We start from the raw sequence: 18633 nt of genomic DNA on the forward strand, positions 1-18633 counted from the left end.
ATCAGGATGTTTCATATTTTTCTCCGCGCCTTACGGGCGCAATACTTTAATAAATCACAGATATAAGCCAGAGATATCTTGATGTTTGCTAAGTGAAAGTGTAACTTTATGAAATCTGTATTTCATATGATAAGCAAGACAAATTCCTGATACTGTTCTGTTCTCTCTATGAGAATTCAGTATGACAAAGCAACATGCACAAATATTTCACAATATATATTTGATACAGTGACTTATTTTAGAGATAGAAAAATGACAAGATATCTTTCGTTCTCATTGATGCAACTGTTTTCCTTTGTGTCTCAGGTTTTCTGTCGAATGATGCTTTTTTATGAACAAAATAACAGTTAAAAAAGGCAGTTTTTGTCATTACTAGCTGTGCTTTTATGGTTTCAAAGGTCCTCTCAGACACTGTACACATCAGATTTGGCTAAAAAAGCTCCCTATGGCTCCTCAGGAGATTTAATTTGATGGCTGGCAAGTCTTAACACCCATCAAAATTCTTGATTTATTGCTTTTTCCTCTTTGATATAATGTTTTCAAAATTTGGAATAGGAAGGGGGGGCAGCCACTTTTTGATGTCGGCAAAAAATAATCCACCCCCCCCCCATCCCCCCCCCCCCGGCCAAGGAACTGACCAGTCCCTTAGTCTCCTCCATGTAGGATAAATGTAAAAAGAATTGTGTTCTTTTGATTCAGTGTTCACATATACTTTCAGATTTTCGTGAACATTTACTCCAAAATTAATATTTATTTCAGCTTTCAAAATACAGGTTATCTTACATGTACTACCTTATTTTCTTTCATGCAAATATGAATTTTCGTCGCCTTAGAAAAATCTCTTTGCATCAGATTGGAGGGTGATTAGAGTGAGAAGAAAACTGTAAAAGTATTCTCTGCATAAAGTTTCAGGTATTTTTTGTCTTTGTGCCTGCAGTGGTTCAAAGTTACAATCATTGAAATCATAACTGCCATGTTTTTCAAGTTTGTAGCCTCCTTTATTACTTGGTGTCTTTACACTGCTACTTGTTCAAAATGTTTTGACAGCAAGCTATAGGCGCATTACGCTTGGATGGTCCACACATGAAATCTAGTGTGTATGTAAGTGACTGCTCACTGTAGCTGCCTAAATTCTATTAGGATAAAGATATTTCATCATTTCGCACCTAAACCACTTGATTTAAAACTACCTCATCCAAAGTCATTTTATCCCATGTGCCATGTCACCCAAAACCGTTTCATCCCAAATAGTGTCGATCGCAATTTTGATTTGTTACTCTATATAGCTGCACACGCACGACTTCGGAAAATGCTGCCTAAAGTTCGGACAAATTTTGTCGTTGTATGCGCAGCTGTTATTGCAGCTTGTAGTCTGAACCATAAATTCATATTTAATTAGTGGACTTTTTGAAGCCATTGTAACACTAGCAGGGTTTACTTTCTTCATTTATGCGGAAAATGCAGACAAATATGTATATATGCATATCAATGAGAGAAAAGTGATGTCATTTGTGATCAGGACTATTATTTCATCCCATACCACTTTGTCCTAAACACATACCTAGTTGCCTAGCACCAAGTTCAAATGAAAATGGAATCCATTTGACCAAAAACTGCACCAACTAACATGACATGACTATAGACTCCCATGACATTTATTCTTTTTGAGAACATGTTTTTTTCTTCAGATTCAAATGTTAGACCTTCCAACCACATCATTGAAAAAATCTTCTTTACGAATTGGAACACAGAGCTCTAGGAAGGTTTCAGAATAAAGTCCATTGGTAGACAGACTTCTGTTAGAAATTGGAATTGCCCCAAGTCTGTGGGCATACAAATATCAAAACAACAGTAATGTGAAGGACTAAATTTCAGCAAACTTGTCACGTTAATGGTTAAAGGTGATTGCAAAATTGAAGCAATATACTCTAGCAGGCTGTCGTGTAGATCGTGGGGTAAATGCGATGGCCAACAGCCAGTAATCGCTTACAAGGAAAGCCAAGCGACTGGGCCCAGTCTACATGTAGTTCGAAACCATAATCATGATGACATGAGTGAATTCAATGACCTGTGAATTTAGAGCCTCAATTTGACATCACAATGACGGTGTTTGTACAGACACCAGTAGACCACAGTCGGTTGTGAACTGATACATGGTGTCCAATGTGCCATCACACAGCGGCCACCATGTATCGGTTCACAAGTGACTATGTGGTAGACGAACATTCTGCCTGTAATTCTTGTTGAAACAAGCATTTTTTGATCTAAATAATTGTAAAGATAAAAGTTACATTGCACATGATACTGTGTACATGTATTTTACTCAAAATCACTTTTTTTGCAAAGATTCACACAATTTTCAAAATTTGTTAACTCAAGATTAAAATATTGGATTGGTTGACCTTTCAGCATGACAGTCATAAGTTTGCCAAGAAATTGTTAACTTTATGCAAATTTATGCAAATGACAGTATTTCCTGGCTTCTTTTTCTTCTGTTTTCAACACTTCATAAAACTTTAACTCCACTATGGCAGGATCAAAAACTTAAATTCTTTATAACAAACTAAAAAAATTGTTTTTTGCAATATATTATATCACATTTTGAATAAAAGTCATTTCAATTTGCTTATCATGATTTTAATTAGCTTTTTAAAGTGCCAGCTTTCATTCCCTGCCATTTAAGAATGTGAATAGATAATGCCGAACAATGGTTGTTTTTTCTAAATATACTTCAGTTTCAAATTAGTTATATTAAATGTCATACAGTAGTATCAAGTTGTTGGCTCCAAAAGGCCTGGGATCGGGATTAACTGTTGTGTTAAGAAGATCATGAGGTGTTTCTTTTTTGTTTCCTTTTGAAATTGCAATTGTAATATAATATACATATATGTTGCTAGATTTTTGGATTAAGCCTAACCGGGGTTTAAATAAATTTCATCAACGATACCACTTGTGGCTTTCGAACCCAAAATATGTACCCCTTCATTCTTCAAGAAAACTATTGCTACCATACTAAACTTTAGATTCACCGCTTTTTGAAAATACATAGTATGACAGGAACTTTCATGTCATCTTTAAAGGGACAAAGTCATCTAATTTTCATAAATTTTGATACAAGATACTACTTATATTGTTTGACATGTTGAAAAATACTGAATGAATAGGTGATCATGCATACATTCAAACTCGGTTTTAGACAAATTTAATGAAACCATCGCAAAAATGGTCATGACCATTAATTCATTTTCGTGATGGTTTCATCTATCATGTCTAAAACCGGGTTCAAATGTAGTATTTTTCAACATGTCAAACAATAAGTATCTTGTATCAAACAAAACTGATGAAAAATGGCCGACTTTGTCCCTTTAATAAGAAATATTGCTTTGAAAAAATGTGTGTAGGTTAATGCTGCGACCATGTGAAACAGCTATATCATGGAAATAGATGTGCTACCCATGCCCATGGCCAACACAATTCATCCATTTTGTGTTTCCCATGATTGTACTCTTTGCATGTACCCCACCCATCTTGTCCTTGTGTGAACACTGACTCAATAATGTGACTGAGAAAACCCGTTAATAATCAGACAATAGTGTTGTGAAATCATGTAGAAATTCTGCTTGTTCATTGTACATCTTTCGCTTTCTTTTAACGTTGGAGTGGAGACACCCACCAACCGGAAGCAGAATGGCATATTCATGAGGGATTTTTCCACGATACGAACGCATTGCGCGCCATTTCACTGAAAACACAAATCAGAGGGACCGTGCACAAACGATCAGAATTCAGCCCAAACAGATTACATTTGGTTGCTGCGGGTACAGAAATTCTTGATCGAATGTTTACATTTTTTCGATACACACGTGTACATGTTCGCCATTTTCCTGCAGGCGGTTCTGACAAGTAGAGAAACACCATACGATTCGCCGGTATACGCATAGATACCATGTACTTTGTACTGCTAGGTCAGTCGTGGTGTATGTAAATGCGCATTTCTTGTGACTAAAATTATTTGGTTCCGGCAAGAAAGTTAAGTCTTGCTCGAACATGCCACAAGTACTCTCTTCTCGAGTACTTGGCAAGTTGACAAGTGTTGTAGCGGCAAAGCTGTCCAACATATGCCTACAAACGTGAGACCACACGAAGTTCGACAGTACCTGTACGTGTAAATCTGGCGATATCCTCCTCTTTGCAGCCAAATAAACAGTCCTGGTGATGTCGGAAGAAGAGTGGTCAAATTCGGGAAAAGGCTGGAAACGGACTGTCGCATCAAACAACGACCGCAGCCGCCTTCATGGCGTGAACCCGAAACAAAGGTCAACGCGAGAGAGGTCAGCCTTATGGGGTCACTCGCGACTTTCAGGCTCGTAAAATGAAACGAAGACGCTTTCAAAGCTCTGGCTTACAATAGACATAACTGGGCGCTGGGCATGGAAAGGCGGGAAATTGAGGATTGCCGATTAAAATTAAACACTCCTTAATAAATAAACATGCAAAAGGTTGCCTCGATCATGGAGGTTTTAAAACATACTCTTGTCCAAACTATCCAGTGATTTATTGAACTTTAGTGATTGATATAAATTAAAGCATGTATATGCACATTGACTTGCATAACAGCAAATCCACCAAGCGTGTTATTTGTTATGATAAAAATCTGTAAATCTTTCAAAATAAAGATAATTTATTTAGAGAGTGCAAACCTGTACAAACTAATGAGCAGTTTAATACTCTGGTAAAAAGTACTCATGTCAGTTTGTGATTAATACAAAATTACAATGACAGGTTGGAGAATGAACAGTTATGGCATGTCCTGGCACTGTATTAAAAGTCATCAATTACATTATAAAAATAAAATAAACGAACACATAGACAATATTCGTTTTGTCATAACACATCTCTTTTATTTTGAAGATTATCACAGCAATTTTCAAATTGTTTTTCAAATGACACTGCCTATGTTTGAAGGAAAGAGAGCCTCACAATTTTTATATTTTCTTCATTTTTCATTTATTTAATGTAGCAGTGCTATTTCAAAGATATGTGGCTTGTGAAAACCTTGTGTGGTGGGATTGTTATTTTTAATCATCAAATTCTAAAATTGTGTGAATGTAAAAGTTATGGAATACTGTACGTGGGCGCAACTTTCAGTTTTGTACTGAAACAGATACAGGTACCCCAGGTGCGTGCCACAACAAAATGCTAATATGCTGCTAATGCTAATGCTAATATGGGCTAGTCTTTGATTTCCATGTTCCCTGAATCCTCCCAAATGGAGACTGCACTATTGAAGTCACTCTCTTTTTGAGTTTAATTTTTATGAATTTTCATATGAAATGTTGACTTCTTGAAACATGCTGAAATACTGGTCGACTGAGCACAACCTAAACTCTGCTTGCAGTGAGGCAAGATTAAACACTCAGTGAAACATTCAATAGTCTATACCATGTACCAAAATATCAAGTTTCATGCACAAATGTTACCTTGTATAGCTGAACATGCACTGTTGCATAAAGTTTGTACCTCAGACAAGCTTTTGGAATGAAATCTTAATTTATGGTGCCCTTCATATAAATAAGGATAGGGCCTATCCCTGTGACAAGGTTTATTTGTCATAGGAAAGAAAGTTGGAATAGGAAAAATCCATTTTGTCTGGAGGTCATCGTAAAAAATTCATCTATTTGCATTCAGCAAAGGTGTAATTATTGGACACTACGCAGTTTAGGTACCATTGCCAGTACACCGAGCTATGAATGACTTTTATGAAAGTGTCTGAAGTGTTTTTATTATCACAAGACGGTAAAAAAAGTGACTTTGTCCCTTTAACTGGCTGTTGTATGAAATAGGGTCATCTTGACATACATCACATTTGTAAGTTAAAGCTCCAATAGCTGCCAGTGTGTAATAAACCGATCTCAATTATCCTGTTTTCCAAGAGTTGTCTTTGAATAAGACCCATAAAAGACTGAAAAAGTGTATAACACTGTCATAAGTTAGGAAAGTGGCATGTAAATTCAAACGTTTTAACATCATTTTAGATTTCCCGCCATTTTCAAAAACTAATTATGTGACAGAGAAAATAAAGATAACAAAAACAAAATGTTGGCCATCGTGTGTTGTGCATTTAAGTAAATGGCACCGCGTTTGTTTTGGTGTGATCACGATGTGTATATGTGCAGGAAATACTGGTTTTTATGTACTTTTCCGTGGGGGCTCCATTTTATGAGTGCGGCACACGTTTATTATTCAGCCTCTTAAAACATGTAGGCATGGCCCAAATCAGCAAGCAGGGATACTTCTATAAACGTCCGTCAGTTAGCACATTTACATGAACCAACTTTGGTTTGAAAATAAAATTAAAATAATGCATAAAATTCACAGATATTGGGGCTTTAATAGGACAATTTTGTACCAATGTCAAATATCCACATCCCTCCCTCATCAAATGTTTGGGTGACCAGTCAAGATGCAACTCTTTCCAAGAAACAAACTCTGAGAGTCACTGAAAAGTGAAAGTATATAGTTTGTTTTTCAAACACCCAAAACTACAGGATTCAGTATTTATGATCAAATAGAAAATATATATTTATGTATGTAAAGAGCATGCGGATTACTTTCTGAAAGTTGACATCAGTTTGTCTTCAACTGAAGAACTGATATGCATCATTGAAATGCACCAGGGAAACCAAATACAGGTACAGTCTATGTCATTGCTTCAGTCAGTCACTACATCAACACAGCTTGATGTGGACATACCATACCATTGCAAAGTTTAGAAACTCAAAACTTAAAAATTGGACACCACTCCTCACAAGGTCTGGGTTATAATTTGCCCAAAGTTTTACCGTGGGCAGTACTGTGCAATACCGATATCTATGAAGCGATCAGCCATGTAAAACATCTCACCAGACTAAGATTTTCACACCATCTTCAATTTTTTTGAAATTGTCATATTCATATTGACAGAACGTCAGTGTTCTCAATATTTTACCCTGGAATAAAAAGAGCGCATGTTCTGTAGGTTGCGTTTACCCAAGAGATCACATGTCGGTACAAGCAAACCCACGTGTAATAACTAGTGCAGAAAGACATGCGCATTTCTGTCCACATTGGTGCACACAATTTTGTTTATACTGTGGTCCATTTGAATTCCAGGTTTAGCCTATTATAGCATAGAAGCCACTTCTTTTAATGTTGATAAAATAATAGAAATCATAATAACAATCATATTGTTGTGCAAATTAACCACTATGCTATCAGAAATTTCTGGTCAGAAGACTGAATGTGATAAATTCATTTCACTCTCACACCATCAACCTGGGTTTTTTTTCAACATACATTTCACAACGAAAGAATACTAAATTCTGTCATTCTGTAAAAAATATTTTAATGAGTGTCCTTCTAGGGGAATGATGAAAAACTCCATTCCACAGTTAAAACAGCAATAATTACATTTACAAGACAAATTACTGAAAAGACTAACAGAACAGATTAAAAAACAGCATTGCTGCAACAGAGACAAAAAAATCAATTGTTTACGATAAAAAAATAATCAAATGTTACAGCAGCTACTATTTGGAATGTACAGCAGGGAAACAAATAAAAACAAATGCATACGGATATTTATAAATTTAAAAAAATAATATTCAGAAGATTGCACCAAAGGAAGACGAGCTAATATAAACAAATATTTCAACATTGGCTTTACAGTGTGGTTGAAGAAATTCACCACTACATTTCTAATCTACACTCAAATTTCATCATTTGTCTAACAACTATGACTGTACAAAAGATTTAAAAACATAGACATGATTGTTTTCCTTATTTTTTCACTAAAATGATCTTTTTATCTAAAACAGCTGATATTTGAAAAAACGTCAATCACAGTGGAAAGCCAATGAAAAAGGGGATTTGAATTTTGTAGCAACTTGACAATCCAATGGGGGACTTGCCCGCTGCACAATTCAGATTATCAACACTGCATTCATTCAAATTGGTCCGCAAGTCAGGAATGTAGACTTTCATAGAGGTGGTGGTATTGACTGAGGTGGCTGGATGAGGGATACTTGTAGGAGCCTGTTTGAAGAAGGTAAAAGTATTAGATATGAAACCATGACCTACTAAAATAACAATGAACATTTTCAACTAAATTAATTTCAACAAATATTAGGAATTTGTAAATTTGGCCGTTCCCAAAGTGCATAGTTATTTACTCTAGTTCATGAAAATCTAATAGTGCAAAGCATGAGAGGCAGAAAAGGTTACATGTAGGAACATTTTGCTTTCAGAAGTTAAAGATAATGAAATGCAAAAACTTAGCATATAGAAAAAGGTAGGTATCATAAATGAGGAATCAACATGAGGTGGATAGAAGTGTGGTTTCCACCAATGAACTTTGACCAAACATTGTTAGGATGGGACCGGGAGTTGGTAATGTTGAGAGCAGACAAATCCAATGTCACTTCTGTATATAAACAAGCCCAACAACAAAAGAACAGCAAAAGTAATCTATCGTGGAAGTCTTAGTCTTATAAAAAAATTGAAAATAGCGTAGGGTGTGACAACTCACTTTGGACTCTTATACTTTTCTCTGACAGCTTGCTGTGGATGATTGACAGAGTTTGATAAAAGTGTTTTGAAGATCTTTGACACACTGGTAGATTTCTGGATAGCTGAATCCGCTGTAATGTTCTAATGTTGGTGTCTGCGTGGAGAGAAACATTTGCCATGAAAATGTTAGAGTCAAACGAATTTTTGTCATGCGCTGACTGAAGTACCAATGTAGCAAAATTCTTTAACTGACAAACCATTGCTTTGGAGCTGTTGTATATGTATATATCAAAAATGTTAAGAGTGTACAAGGTCTGAGAGAAGGTATGCCATGTTCTACTCACCCAGTGTTGTTGATTAAGTGTGTGATTTGCTAGACACACGGCACTTGCGGCTATCAATGACGGTAAATAACGAATGTAAGGATCATATTCCTGTAACGTCAGCTCTGCCAAGAACTGTTAGCAAAAGAAAAACCTGCATTAAATTCTTGGAACAGAGAAGTACCGAAAACCAGTTTAGAGTCAAAATATCACTTTATTCAAATGGTATTATTATAGCAGGTTGAGTCAATAAAATCCAGGTTTACAGTATCTGTTTTTAGGGGCCTTCATATGTTCAAATCTTTTGATAACATGCAACATATGATACTTTTTATGCCTTGCTGGTCTAAACCAACTTGACATGATGGTAACATATGAACTTGGCAGGCTACGGGTTAAATGTCACATATGCATAACTTAAATAAATGCCAACGCATCAAATGAAAGGATTCAAACTCTAATATACTCTCACTTTTTGTAACTTTTAATACAGATTCACTATCTAAAATAATTATACTGAGCAGTACATTCTGTCATGACATGCATTTTTCCTTGCTGAACACATTAAAAAAGATTGCACTTGTACATAATTTTTCTTCTATGAAGAGATTCATTCTGTCAACTAAGCTGTTAAAGATGACATACTCATTAAACTTGTTAACTTATGATTCATTCCGTTATACATGGATTTGGCAATATTAATCTTTAGATGGACTGACATTTTTATCAGTGTGTAACTTCACATCAATGTTTGATTAAAAGAAGCAAGGATACTAATTGAGAAATGGCGCAAAAATTATGAGAAAAATGTTTCCTACTTTATAAGAAATTGTGAGAAAAATGTTTTCTACTTTTTTAGCATATGTCAGTCTCGTAACCAGTGCTGTCAGTGTTTCCTGGTAGTAATTAAATACATGAAATGAAGGCAAACTTTTTTTCAGAATAAGTTGGCAGGGAAGGAAAAACGCAAGCTATACACATATTGATTACCAGTAGCTTTTTCCTTACCCTTGCAAGTTGTTCCGTCTTGCCATCAGCCTGAGCTGCTCTGAGAAAACGATTCAGGAAAACATTGATGGTTGGTATGGCGAGGTCAAAGGATAAAACCTTCAAGATCAGATGTTCCATGCGCAATACTTGCTTCTTTGTGTATGTGTCATCTGTGATGTAGACAAACTCTCCTACTTCAGGTGGATATATCTCTTCAAATTTCCTGTTAATGAAGTGGTGGAAAACAGGCAAGGTTAAAACAGATTCCACAGAGGAGGATAACTATAATTTATATTTGGATATATCATCAAAATAGCCTGCTCCAAAATGCATCATTTGTATGCCATGGATAAAAAGTATGCAAAAAATCTTTTGTTTAATATCATGGAAATTCGGATGTCAAAATGTACACATTGGGTACCAAAAAGTGTAGGGATGAGGAAACAACTATGACAGCCTTTGAGGGATACGCGCTCATGATAGAGGGCAGTCTCTACCCACACCAACGATGTAAAGCAACGGCATGGATTCATTTCACTTACTGAGTTCAAAAACCATTTCACTTACGCTGCAAGGAACATACTGGCTGCACCAACCAGTTGTAGTTTACTCCTGAGAACACTCATCGCAGACAGAAACCTATCGATGTAATTGATGGCTAGGTAGAGAGTCTCGTTGTGCAGTTTGTACTCCTCTGCAACTTCAACCAACCAGTCTACCAAGATACATCTCATACTACATGTGATGTCAGGTTGTTTCTTCATGTAAGTTGCTTTTGGCTTGTGTCTGGTCTGTACAGATAAAGCAGAGTTCTCAAACACTTAATATTCTATTTACACATGGTATTTCCCTGTGGATGTGCCCTAATTTATAAAATATTTAATCGTATAGACTGGTATTTTACACGATAGTCCTATCTGAACATCACAATTCTGATCAGAATAAACTTGACATCACATCCAGAAAACCAGATTTTCGCCATGCAAGATCTTAAACATGCATAATTTTGAAGAATATTAACCATGTTGCAAAAAGATCTCTTAAATTTGACGATGTGTATTTCAGATACCGATGAAGCAGCTCCACACGATCTTACGTTGCGGTAAGGCCATGAGGGCGCCCTTCAAATCGATTGATGCAGGAAAAGCGGTTGACAAGGCTGGGCCCTAGGTTTTCATTAGCGTATGACCCACTACGATAACGTACAAAAATCGCAATTTGATTCCGTCAATAATTGAATAGTGCATGCTACCACACCAAAAAGTCTGATTTTTTTTTTAAACTTACCTCAGCCTCTTTAAGATATTCAAAAATGTCCTTTGCGTATTCTGGAATGAAGATTTCTCTTTCGTCTGGCCCGTCAATTTCTATTACTCTTGACGTTTCACATGTTTGATCTGAAGACGTGTCTAACACCATCGGAGTCTCCCCTGGGATTAATAAAAATTGCAAATTAAGTGTGGAAGATCGGCGGGAGATATGCGCAATCAGTTATGCATTATTCAAACATTTTAATAAATTTGCGACATAAAAGTAACAAAACCTATTGTCTCGTAATGACCGCGTCCCACCTTTGACAAGGCGCTTGAGCCGTAAGACTCTACACACAATACTTCCACGGTCACTAACAATATGCCTTAAAATTCATTCGAAATAAAGAGAAGTGTTCAGCGATATGAAATTTGTCCTAATATTATCAACGGAAAGATTTTAAATCTGAACACCTGTCCAGTATACTTCTATTGTTTTCGCGCGCGTGCACGACCGGTCCCAAACATGAAAAGATATGGCGCGTAGTAGTATTTCTTTTCAAGCCGGGAAAATACTTATTGATCCAATATCATACATGATCATACAATATGCATGCGGGTCGGTGTTACAAGACTTGTGATGGTGTATGTGTGAATATTCCTCGAAATCAGGGAATTTCAGCACCACTTGTCTTCACAAAGTTTAAAGTATTCACTGGGTGCCCGGCGGCCCCGTAACGTGAGTTCCTCGGCCACGGTATACAGAACCATAACGCTAACAAAGTAACATTAGCAATAAAATACCTGAAGACTCGTCGAGACTGAAAACCTCGGGTCTGAGAGATATATTATCTCTGTTGATAAGACTTGTGACTGTCGGGTTTAGTTGTAATCCATCTACATGATCTGCTCCTCTCGTTGCGGAATGTTCATCGGAGTCAATGTGTATTGAAAACCCTTGCTGCGAAACAGCTGTGCCGGGAACAACAAAACCGCTCTTTCCCGCCCCTGATGATTTTTCTGTCTGTACAGTGCTGAAAAATCCCTCTGAAGACGTAGCCTGATAAAGAATAAAACATAAAATTGTTACAACAGTGATTCGTTTATTTTTGTGAAGTCAATTTAGCGGTAGAGGTTTTCCAATTTCTTTTTGTCTAAATTAACGAACGTGACGACTGTGTGTTTACTGCAATACTGACCTTTGCCGCCCGGAACGGTTGGACTCGCGTTGAATTGCTCGTTATTGTTCCTAACGCTGCACGTTTGTTTGCCTGTGGGGCCGTACTGAGGTTTGACCATCATCTCTCTTAGTTTTCCGAATTCCGGGGATTTGGTTTTCGAAGCCTGAAGTTGTGTTGGTCACAATCCCGCTCGTACTCGTGCTGGATCCACTGAAATAAGACATGTTGTACCAAGACTTGTATGGGTTGTAACGGCTCGAGGACACACTGTCTTTCTCTCCGGTAAAAGACTCCAAAAATACTCCACAAAATTCGCCCAAAGAGGACTCACTTGTGCGTCATGTATCTAAAGAGCTAATACAGGAAATCTGATGTTGCAGTCTCAGGATTTTTGAGTAAGAGCGAGTTCAGCACGTATGGTAGATGCACGGATTGTGGCCAGAGATTGCACTGAAATGAATAACGAGAATGGAATCATTCAATTTCCCCGCTACAAGTGCAATCAACCAATCAGAATGGCGTTCGTAGGTCACATGCACAAATGTGTCGCGAATTCCAAGACGATGGGGGCGTACAGGCCTGTGGTCAAAATATACCGTGGAGGTCTGATGATAAAAACAAAAGAAAAACCGAACAAAACCTGCTTGTACCATTTTTACCAAAAGATGCAGATTTTTAAATTTATAAACGCACGAAAATGCATTCATAATACAGGGCTTAAAACCTGACAACATATCAGTTAGTTTCGCCATAGACTCTATGGATATGGTTTCGCCCGATTCCCATGCACCTGCATCCTGAGGTACAGAATAAAGGAATTCATTGACACCTTTGCGGTCTTTGAATAAAAACCATTAGCATTTTCTTGATGACGTAAAGAGATAAACACGTCACTCCATGATCAAATTCTCCGTCGATGATCAAATTGTAAGTGAATGTCACACTATGAAATCGGTAAACTGACTCCCGAATGTCTGATGATTTTATACGAGTGTCACCTAAATTAAAAAAAGTCACAAGCAATTGCATTATATTAAACAAAATCAGTACTCTCTTTCTTTTGTTCTAAGGAAGTAACACGCAAGCTAATGAATCTTGAAATCTTCATTGTATTCCAAAGTAAAAGTAATAGGGAGAAACAACTGGCACGGTATATCTGCAATGCAATAATTTCCAATCAGATTAATCAGTAAAATGCCGGGAAAATGATCATAAAGATATTTTTGTGGTATTTCTCATAGGAAGGGAAGCAATTTTGACCATTTTGTCTTGCCCAAATTATCATTTTACACGCGCGGCACTCAAGTTTACACGTACGAAAAGTCAGTTTCGATGATGTTTAGGGTAATGAAGAACTGAGTTTAAAAAACACGATTGCGACATGGACTGATTTTCAAACTTGCAGTCGTTTTTATTTCTACAATTATGACGATACGACCACACTAATCTCCTTTGCTGAATATTAACATTAGAAGCAAACCACGGTTTTGTAGAGGGTAGCGATTGAACCATCATAAGACGCCACAAGCTGCATGCATTGGGGCATTGGTACCGCCATGATTGGTATAATGAATTTGTGCATATATAAATGTAGCACCGCCGTCATGTTGGGACCGAGTTTTTATAGCTAATATGTAAAAGCGACGAAAATGAAATCAAAATAAACTGGAATAAACACGTCTGTGAAATGAATTCTGAGAATATTCGGTACCAAGTGAACAAGGGAATTATCTTAGATACTCTTCAAAACGCATTAACAGAGACGGGCAGTGAACTGATTTACTGCAACTTACGTTAGCGCAGCATAACTTGAGACGGCAGTTGCAGTACATAAATTGGCACCACATTAGCAGCTCTTCGACAACCATTTAAACAATGAGCCAAATTGTGTTAGCATCGAATAATACTGATCACAAATCAAATTCAGCAAATAGTTCTTCTACTAGTGAAGTTCAAATGACACCGTACCGTAGACTAATTTTTTCTAGAATCTATGTTTATAGGAAGGATACACTTTATTGTATACACTTTTCTTGAAAGGTTTCTGTCACCCTAAATTGTCCAGTGTCCACCCTGCAAAAGGTCCGCAGATTCATGGCAAAAGTTCTGACTTCATTTTCGAGAAAAGCAAAGGGAAATAACCGTCTTTAAGGGACTGGTCAGTTTCTCAGAAGATTCATGGGGGTAACCCAGTTTTTTTTTTTTTTTTACTTTGGTGATGGGGGTCACCATGTTTTTGAAATGCTCAATGGCGGGAGAGTGGGGGGGGGGGGGGGTGTCAGTGTGTTTTTGTTAAAGCTCAAACTTGCACTGCATTGTACCAGCCACGAATTACATAATTCAGTTGCAGTTTTGGCGCGGCCTTTGAGCGCGTAACTTTAATACCGGAGATACATATATCTGAGATATATGGATGTATGCAAATTGAAAGTCTGTTTTGCGAAGTATCATACCAGCCACAACTTGCATCATTCAGTTTCAGATTTCAGCGCGCCAATCGGATGCATAACTTGAATATATCAGAGATGTATATATGAGATATCTGGATGTTTTCAAATTGAAAGTCTGTTTAGCAAAGAGTACTAAACTTTATGAAATCTGTAGTTCATTAGACTTGGTTCAAGTCGGTGAATTAAAAAAAATCATTTAAAATAGTTTCTTTTTTGTCTCTCCTAATTTTTACAAACCTATTCCGAATTTTGAAGCCCATGCGAGGTTTTCCCCGCCATTGAATGCATTACCTTTGAGTCTGCGCAGTGTAGTGAGTTAGCTTCTGCCGGATTCGGTGAAACTCCCCTGTATAGCGTTCACCCCACTCATAGCGTCCACTCCACTCAAGCGCGCGTTTCACATGAAAGCAAAATACAAATCGTTGCGTTCACTCCACTCAAACATTCACAAATCACAGACTTGAACCAAGTCTAGTAGTTCATATACAAAACATGACAACCTGATCCTTTTCTGTTTTCTCTATGAGAACTTAGTATGACAAAGCAACATTTCACAATACATTGATATCACTGTATCAATGTATTGTGAAATGTTGCTTTGTCATACTGAGTTCTCATAGAGAAATTATCAGTGATACAGTGACAATGTCTTGTGAAATGTTGCTTTGTCATACTGAGTTCTCATAGAGAAAACAGTAAAGGATCAGGTTACATGCTTTGTATATGAACTACAGATTTCATAAAGTTTTAGACAGAGAACAATGACAATTCTCATTATTGCAACTATTTTTCTTCATGTGACAGGTTTTCAAATAAAAGGTATTTTTATTGTGTAAAATGATATTTAACAAAAGGCACTTTTTGTTATTATTAGGTGTGCCTTTACAGATTCAGTGATAAAAGAAAAGTTCTCTCAGACACTGTGCTCATCAAGTTTGGCTACAACTTATAAAAATAACTCTCTAGGGCTTCTAGGGCTTTGAAAGAGCAAAAAAAGCCTATTTGCTCCTGTCCATTACTTTGGTATAGGTATGATAGTTTCTTTTATAAAGTTTCTGAACCTGTCACTAAAAAGGTAACAGGGAAAACCAAAAATCATATTCAATACCTTGGAAGCTAGTACAAGGTCAACTATTAAAGGACGGTTTCAGAGAACAGAAATAATGTATTGTCACTGAAAATAAACTTTATACCTAAATTAGCATGAAAACACAAGAGTTAAATTTAGTTCTCCCCTTAGGAAGAGTAGCTATAATTTATTACAATACAACTTCTTCATTATTGTTTTGTTCTGTAATATCAACTACAGTGTCATGTATTTTCCTCTGTAGAGGTCCACCATGATGGTGAAAGGGTTAAAGGTACATTGCAATGCCTAGTGTTAAGTTTGTTGAAATAGCCGCATGTGTATGGACAAAAAAGAGAATTTTTAATCTGCACCAAAATCCATGTATTGACAATTTATTTACCTTGAATAATACCAATTTAATATTGGACCTATATATCTATTTTATACACATTTATGCTGTGTTGACAAACTGAATTTCTGTCGTTAATATACAGAATAAAAGTCATGAAAAATTGTCAAAAGATATTGCTACTGTCCCTTAAATATAGGAGGCTTTGCCCACAAATGAGGAAAAACAGACTTTCAGTGAACCAAGCATGGGTTCATAAACACTTAACATGATAGCTGGCAACATCTAAATACCCACAGAAGTTTTTGATTTACTGCTGCTCTCTCTCTTTGATATTAGTGATTGACATCAATTTATGTACAACAGTTCTGGACATCTGGTTATGCACAGAAAGTGTGAAATATATTCACAGCTCATTCAAAATACTGTCCTTACACTTTACAAAAATTGAAAAGTTTGATATTTACTACAACTGACGTGTTAAGAATATCACCAAAACAGAATAACTGAATGTTTAAAATATAATTACATGTAGTCACCTTTTGTTTTACCTTTGTTCAGCCAAAGAACCTGACCAGTCCCTAACATTTGACCACAAACTCAAAACATAAAGACATGCATGTTCAATATGACAGTGGACAGAATGGTGCACTTGATGTCCATAAACCTCACTGTACTGCATTGTACTGTAGACCTGCACCTATTTCCTGTTTTGTACACCAATTGGCATATCTTTCTGATACTAAAACTGTAAACTGTTTAAAAATTGTGGTTGTCCCCATCTGTTCTCTCTGTAGGGAGGCCTAGGAGGTTTGTCATTTGACTATCCTCTGTTGTGTTTCATCATGTGCTATGATAGGTATTCTTAGCAAATCTATCATTGGTTGATTCATGAACGCCAAACAGATAAAAGGTTAATGCCATTTTCTTGAAGTTGTGGGTAGCAGTGAATTGATAACAACAAACTCACGAGCACATTTAGTGTTCAAAGATGTTTTGCAATACATTGGATTATGGAGCTCATTAACTACTTTGACAACGTTCAGCATTCAAAGTTGGCAGAAGCTAATTGAGCTTGCAGTGTTGAAGTTTCGTTGCAGTGCAGACTTCTTGTTCTCAATGATTTGCAAATATAGTAAAAAATAAAGATATTCACCAATAGGATACAAAGTTCAATTTTTTATCAGAATGGAGAAAAGCCCTGCTGAGTCCTAAATCTGTTTCACAGAAGAAAGTTTAAGTAATCATAAATGCGCATTGATGGAATGAGTTTACTCTGTGTACCATACATGGGTAGTCCACTATAATTGTTGTTGCGTTTAATTAACACACAGCGATGGTATATCGCGAGATTTTGACCAGTTCATGACATATATGAACGAGCGATAGCGAGTGCATATATGAAGTGAACTGGTCAAAATCGAGTGGTATACCTTCACTGGGTGTGCTTTATTGCTTAATTATTGCATCAGAAAACTACTTGACTTAACCCTTTGCACCCTGACCCCCTGGTACTCTATGACGTCATCGGACATTTCTGTCCCAGCCAGGTTCAAAGGGTTAATGGAATAAAAAGGATGAGCGAGCGGTCTTCTCCAGACTCAGTATGCCCAATAGATCACATGACGTCGGTATAAAAAAATCCACGTGTACCAATGCACATAGAAATGCACGTATTTCTGTGCATGTTTGTGCAAGTTGTTTTATTTGTACCGTACGTGGTCTATTTGAATTCCCATTACATGGAGAACCTCACCAGTCCGTGGGACTGCCATTGCCCAGAATAAAATAAGATCAAATTCCTTTGCAACAATGGGCATGGGACAGCATCCTGCATGTTAAAGATCATCACAAGCCACTACAGATCACATAGCAATCATTATTTTTACTGCAGTTTTCAGCTTTTTGGCAATGTGACTTTCAGGAATTTCAGAATGCCAGCAAACAAAGCTAGCATTCTCAGTGTGTCAACATCATCAAACTATAATATAAATGAGACGATCATACTTTCCTGTCAACAGGGATTTGGGTAAGGTCTGATGCACTGTCAATTTTTACAGTCGATATAACATTATCATCATCATTATTAAGTTTTATTTACATTTGAAAATTTACCAGTGTCATGATACACTCACATATATACATATACACAGAGAAGTGTAAGATGTAATTGATAATAATTTCAGAAAACAAGGTAAGCAGAAATGCAAGCTATCAATATATTGATGCAATATTGTTGACTAGAACTGCTAGTCTGGGCTAAAATTTAGTTGTCAACGATAATAACACTACAAATATACAGACTGTGTTGACAATTTGAGCACTCTTTTGTCATTTTACACTAGGAACAAATATTTCACAAACGGTACAAAATGATAGAAATACATCAAAAGTCACCACTAATGAAACTTTAAAGAACACAAAGAGACATTTTGTATGTTCACTTGAAATCTATATTTTAATAGTTCATCAAC

The 18633-nt window shown here is 36.6% G+C and overlaps 2 protein-coding genes across 2 annotated transcripts in view; both read right to left on the reverse strand.

The window, feature by feature from the left end:
- Positions 1–4312, reverse strand: part of LOC139131954 (polypeptide N-acetylgalactosaminyltransferase 10-like) — a 43224-nt gene extending 38912 nt beyond the window's left edge. The window contains exon 1 of the mRNA XM_070698290.1: positions 4158–4312. The gene's annotated coding sequence lies outside the window, so the exon portion shown is untranslated. The remainder of the gene's footprint in view (positions 1–4157) is intronic.
- Positions 4313–7865: 3553 nt separating this feature from the next.
- On the reverse strand, positions 7866–12705 carry LOC139131950 (G2/mitotic-specific cyclin-A-like). Its single transcript, XM_070698285.1, is given in 10 exon segments — positions 7866–8073; positions 8567–8619; positions 8621–8701; positions 8892–9005; positions 9879–10083; positions 10428–10651; positions 11148–11290; positions 11915–12170; positions 12310–12395; positions 12398–12705. Coding segments are annotated over 10 exon segments (1335 nt in total). The 5' UTR covers positions 12516–12705; the 3' UTR covers positions 7866–8018.
- Between the last annotated feature and the right edge of the window lie 5928 nt (positions 12706–18633).

Source organism: Ptychodera flava, chromosome 4, assembly GCF_041260155.1.
Source record: "Ptychodera flava strain L36383 chromosome 4, AS_Pfla_20210202, whole genome shotgun sequence".
NCBI classification, from domain to species: Eukaryota; Metazoa; Hemichordata; class Enteropneusta; family Ptychoderidae; genus Ptychodera; species Ptychodera flava.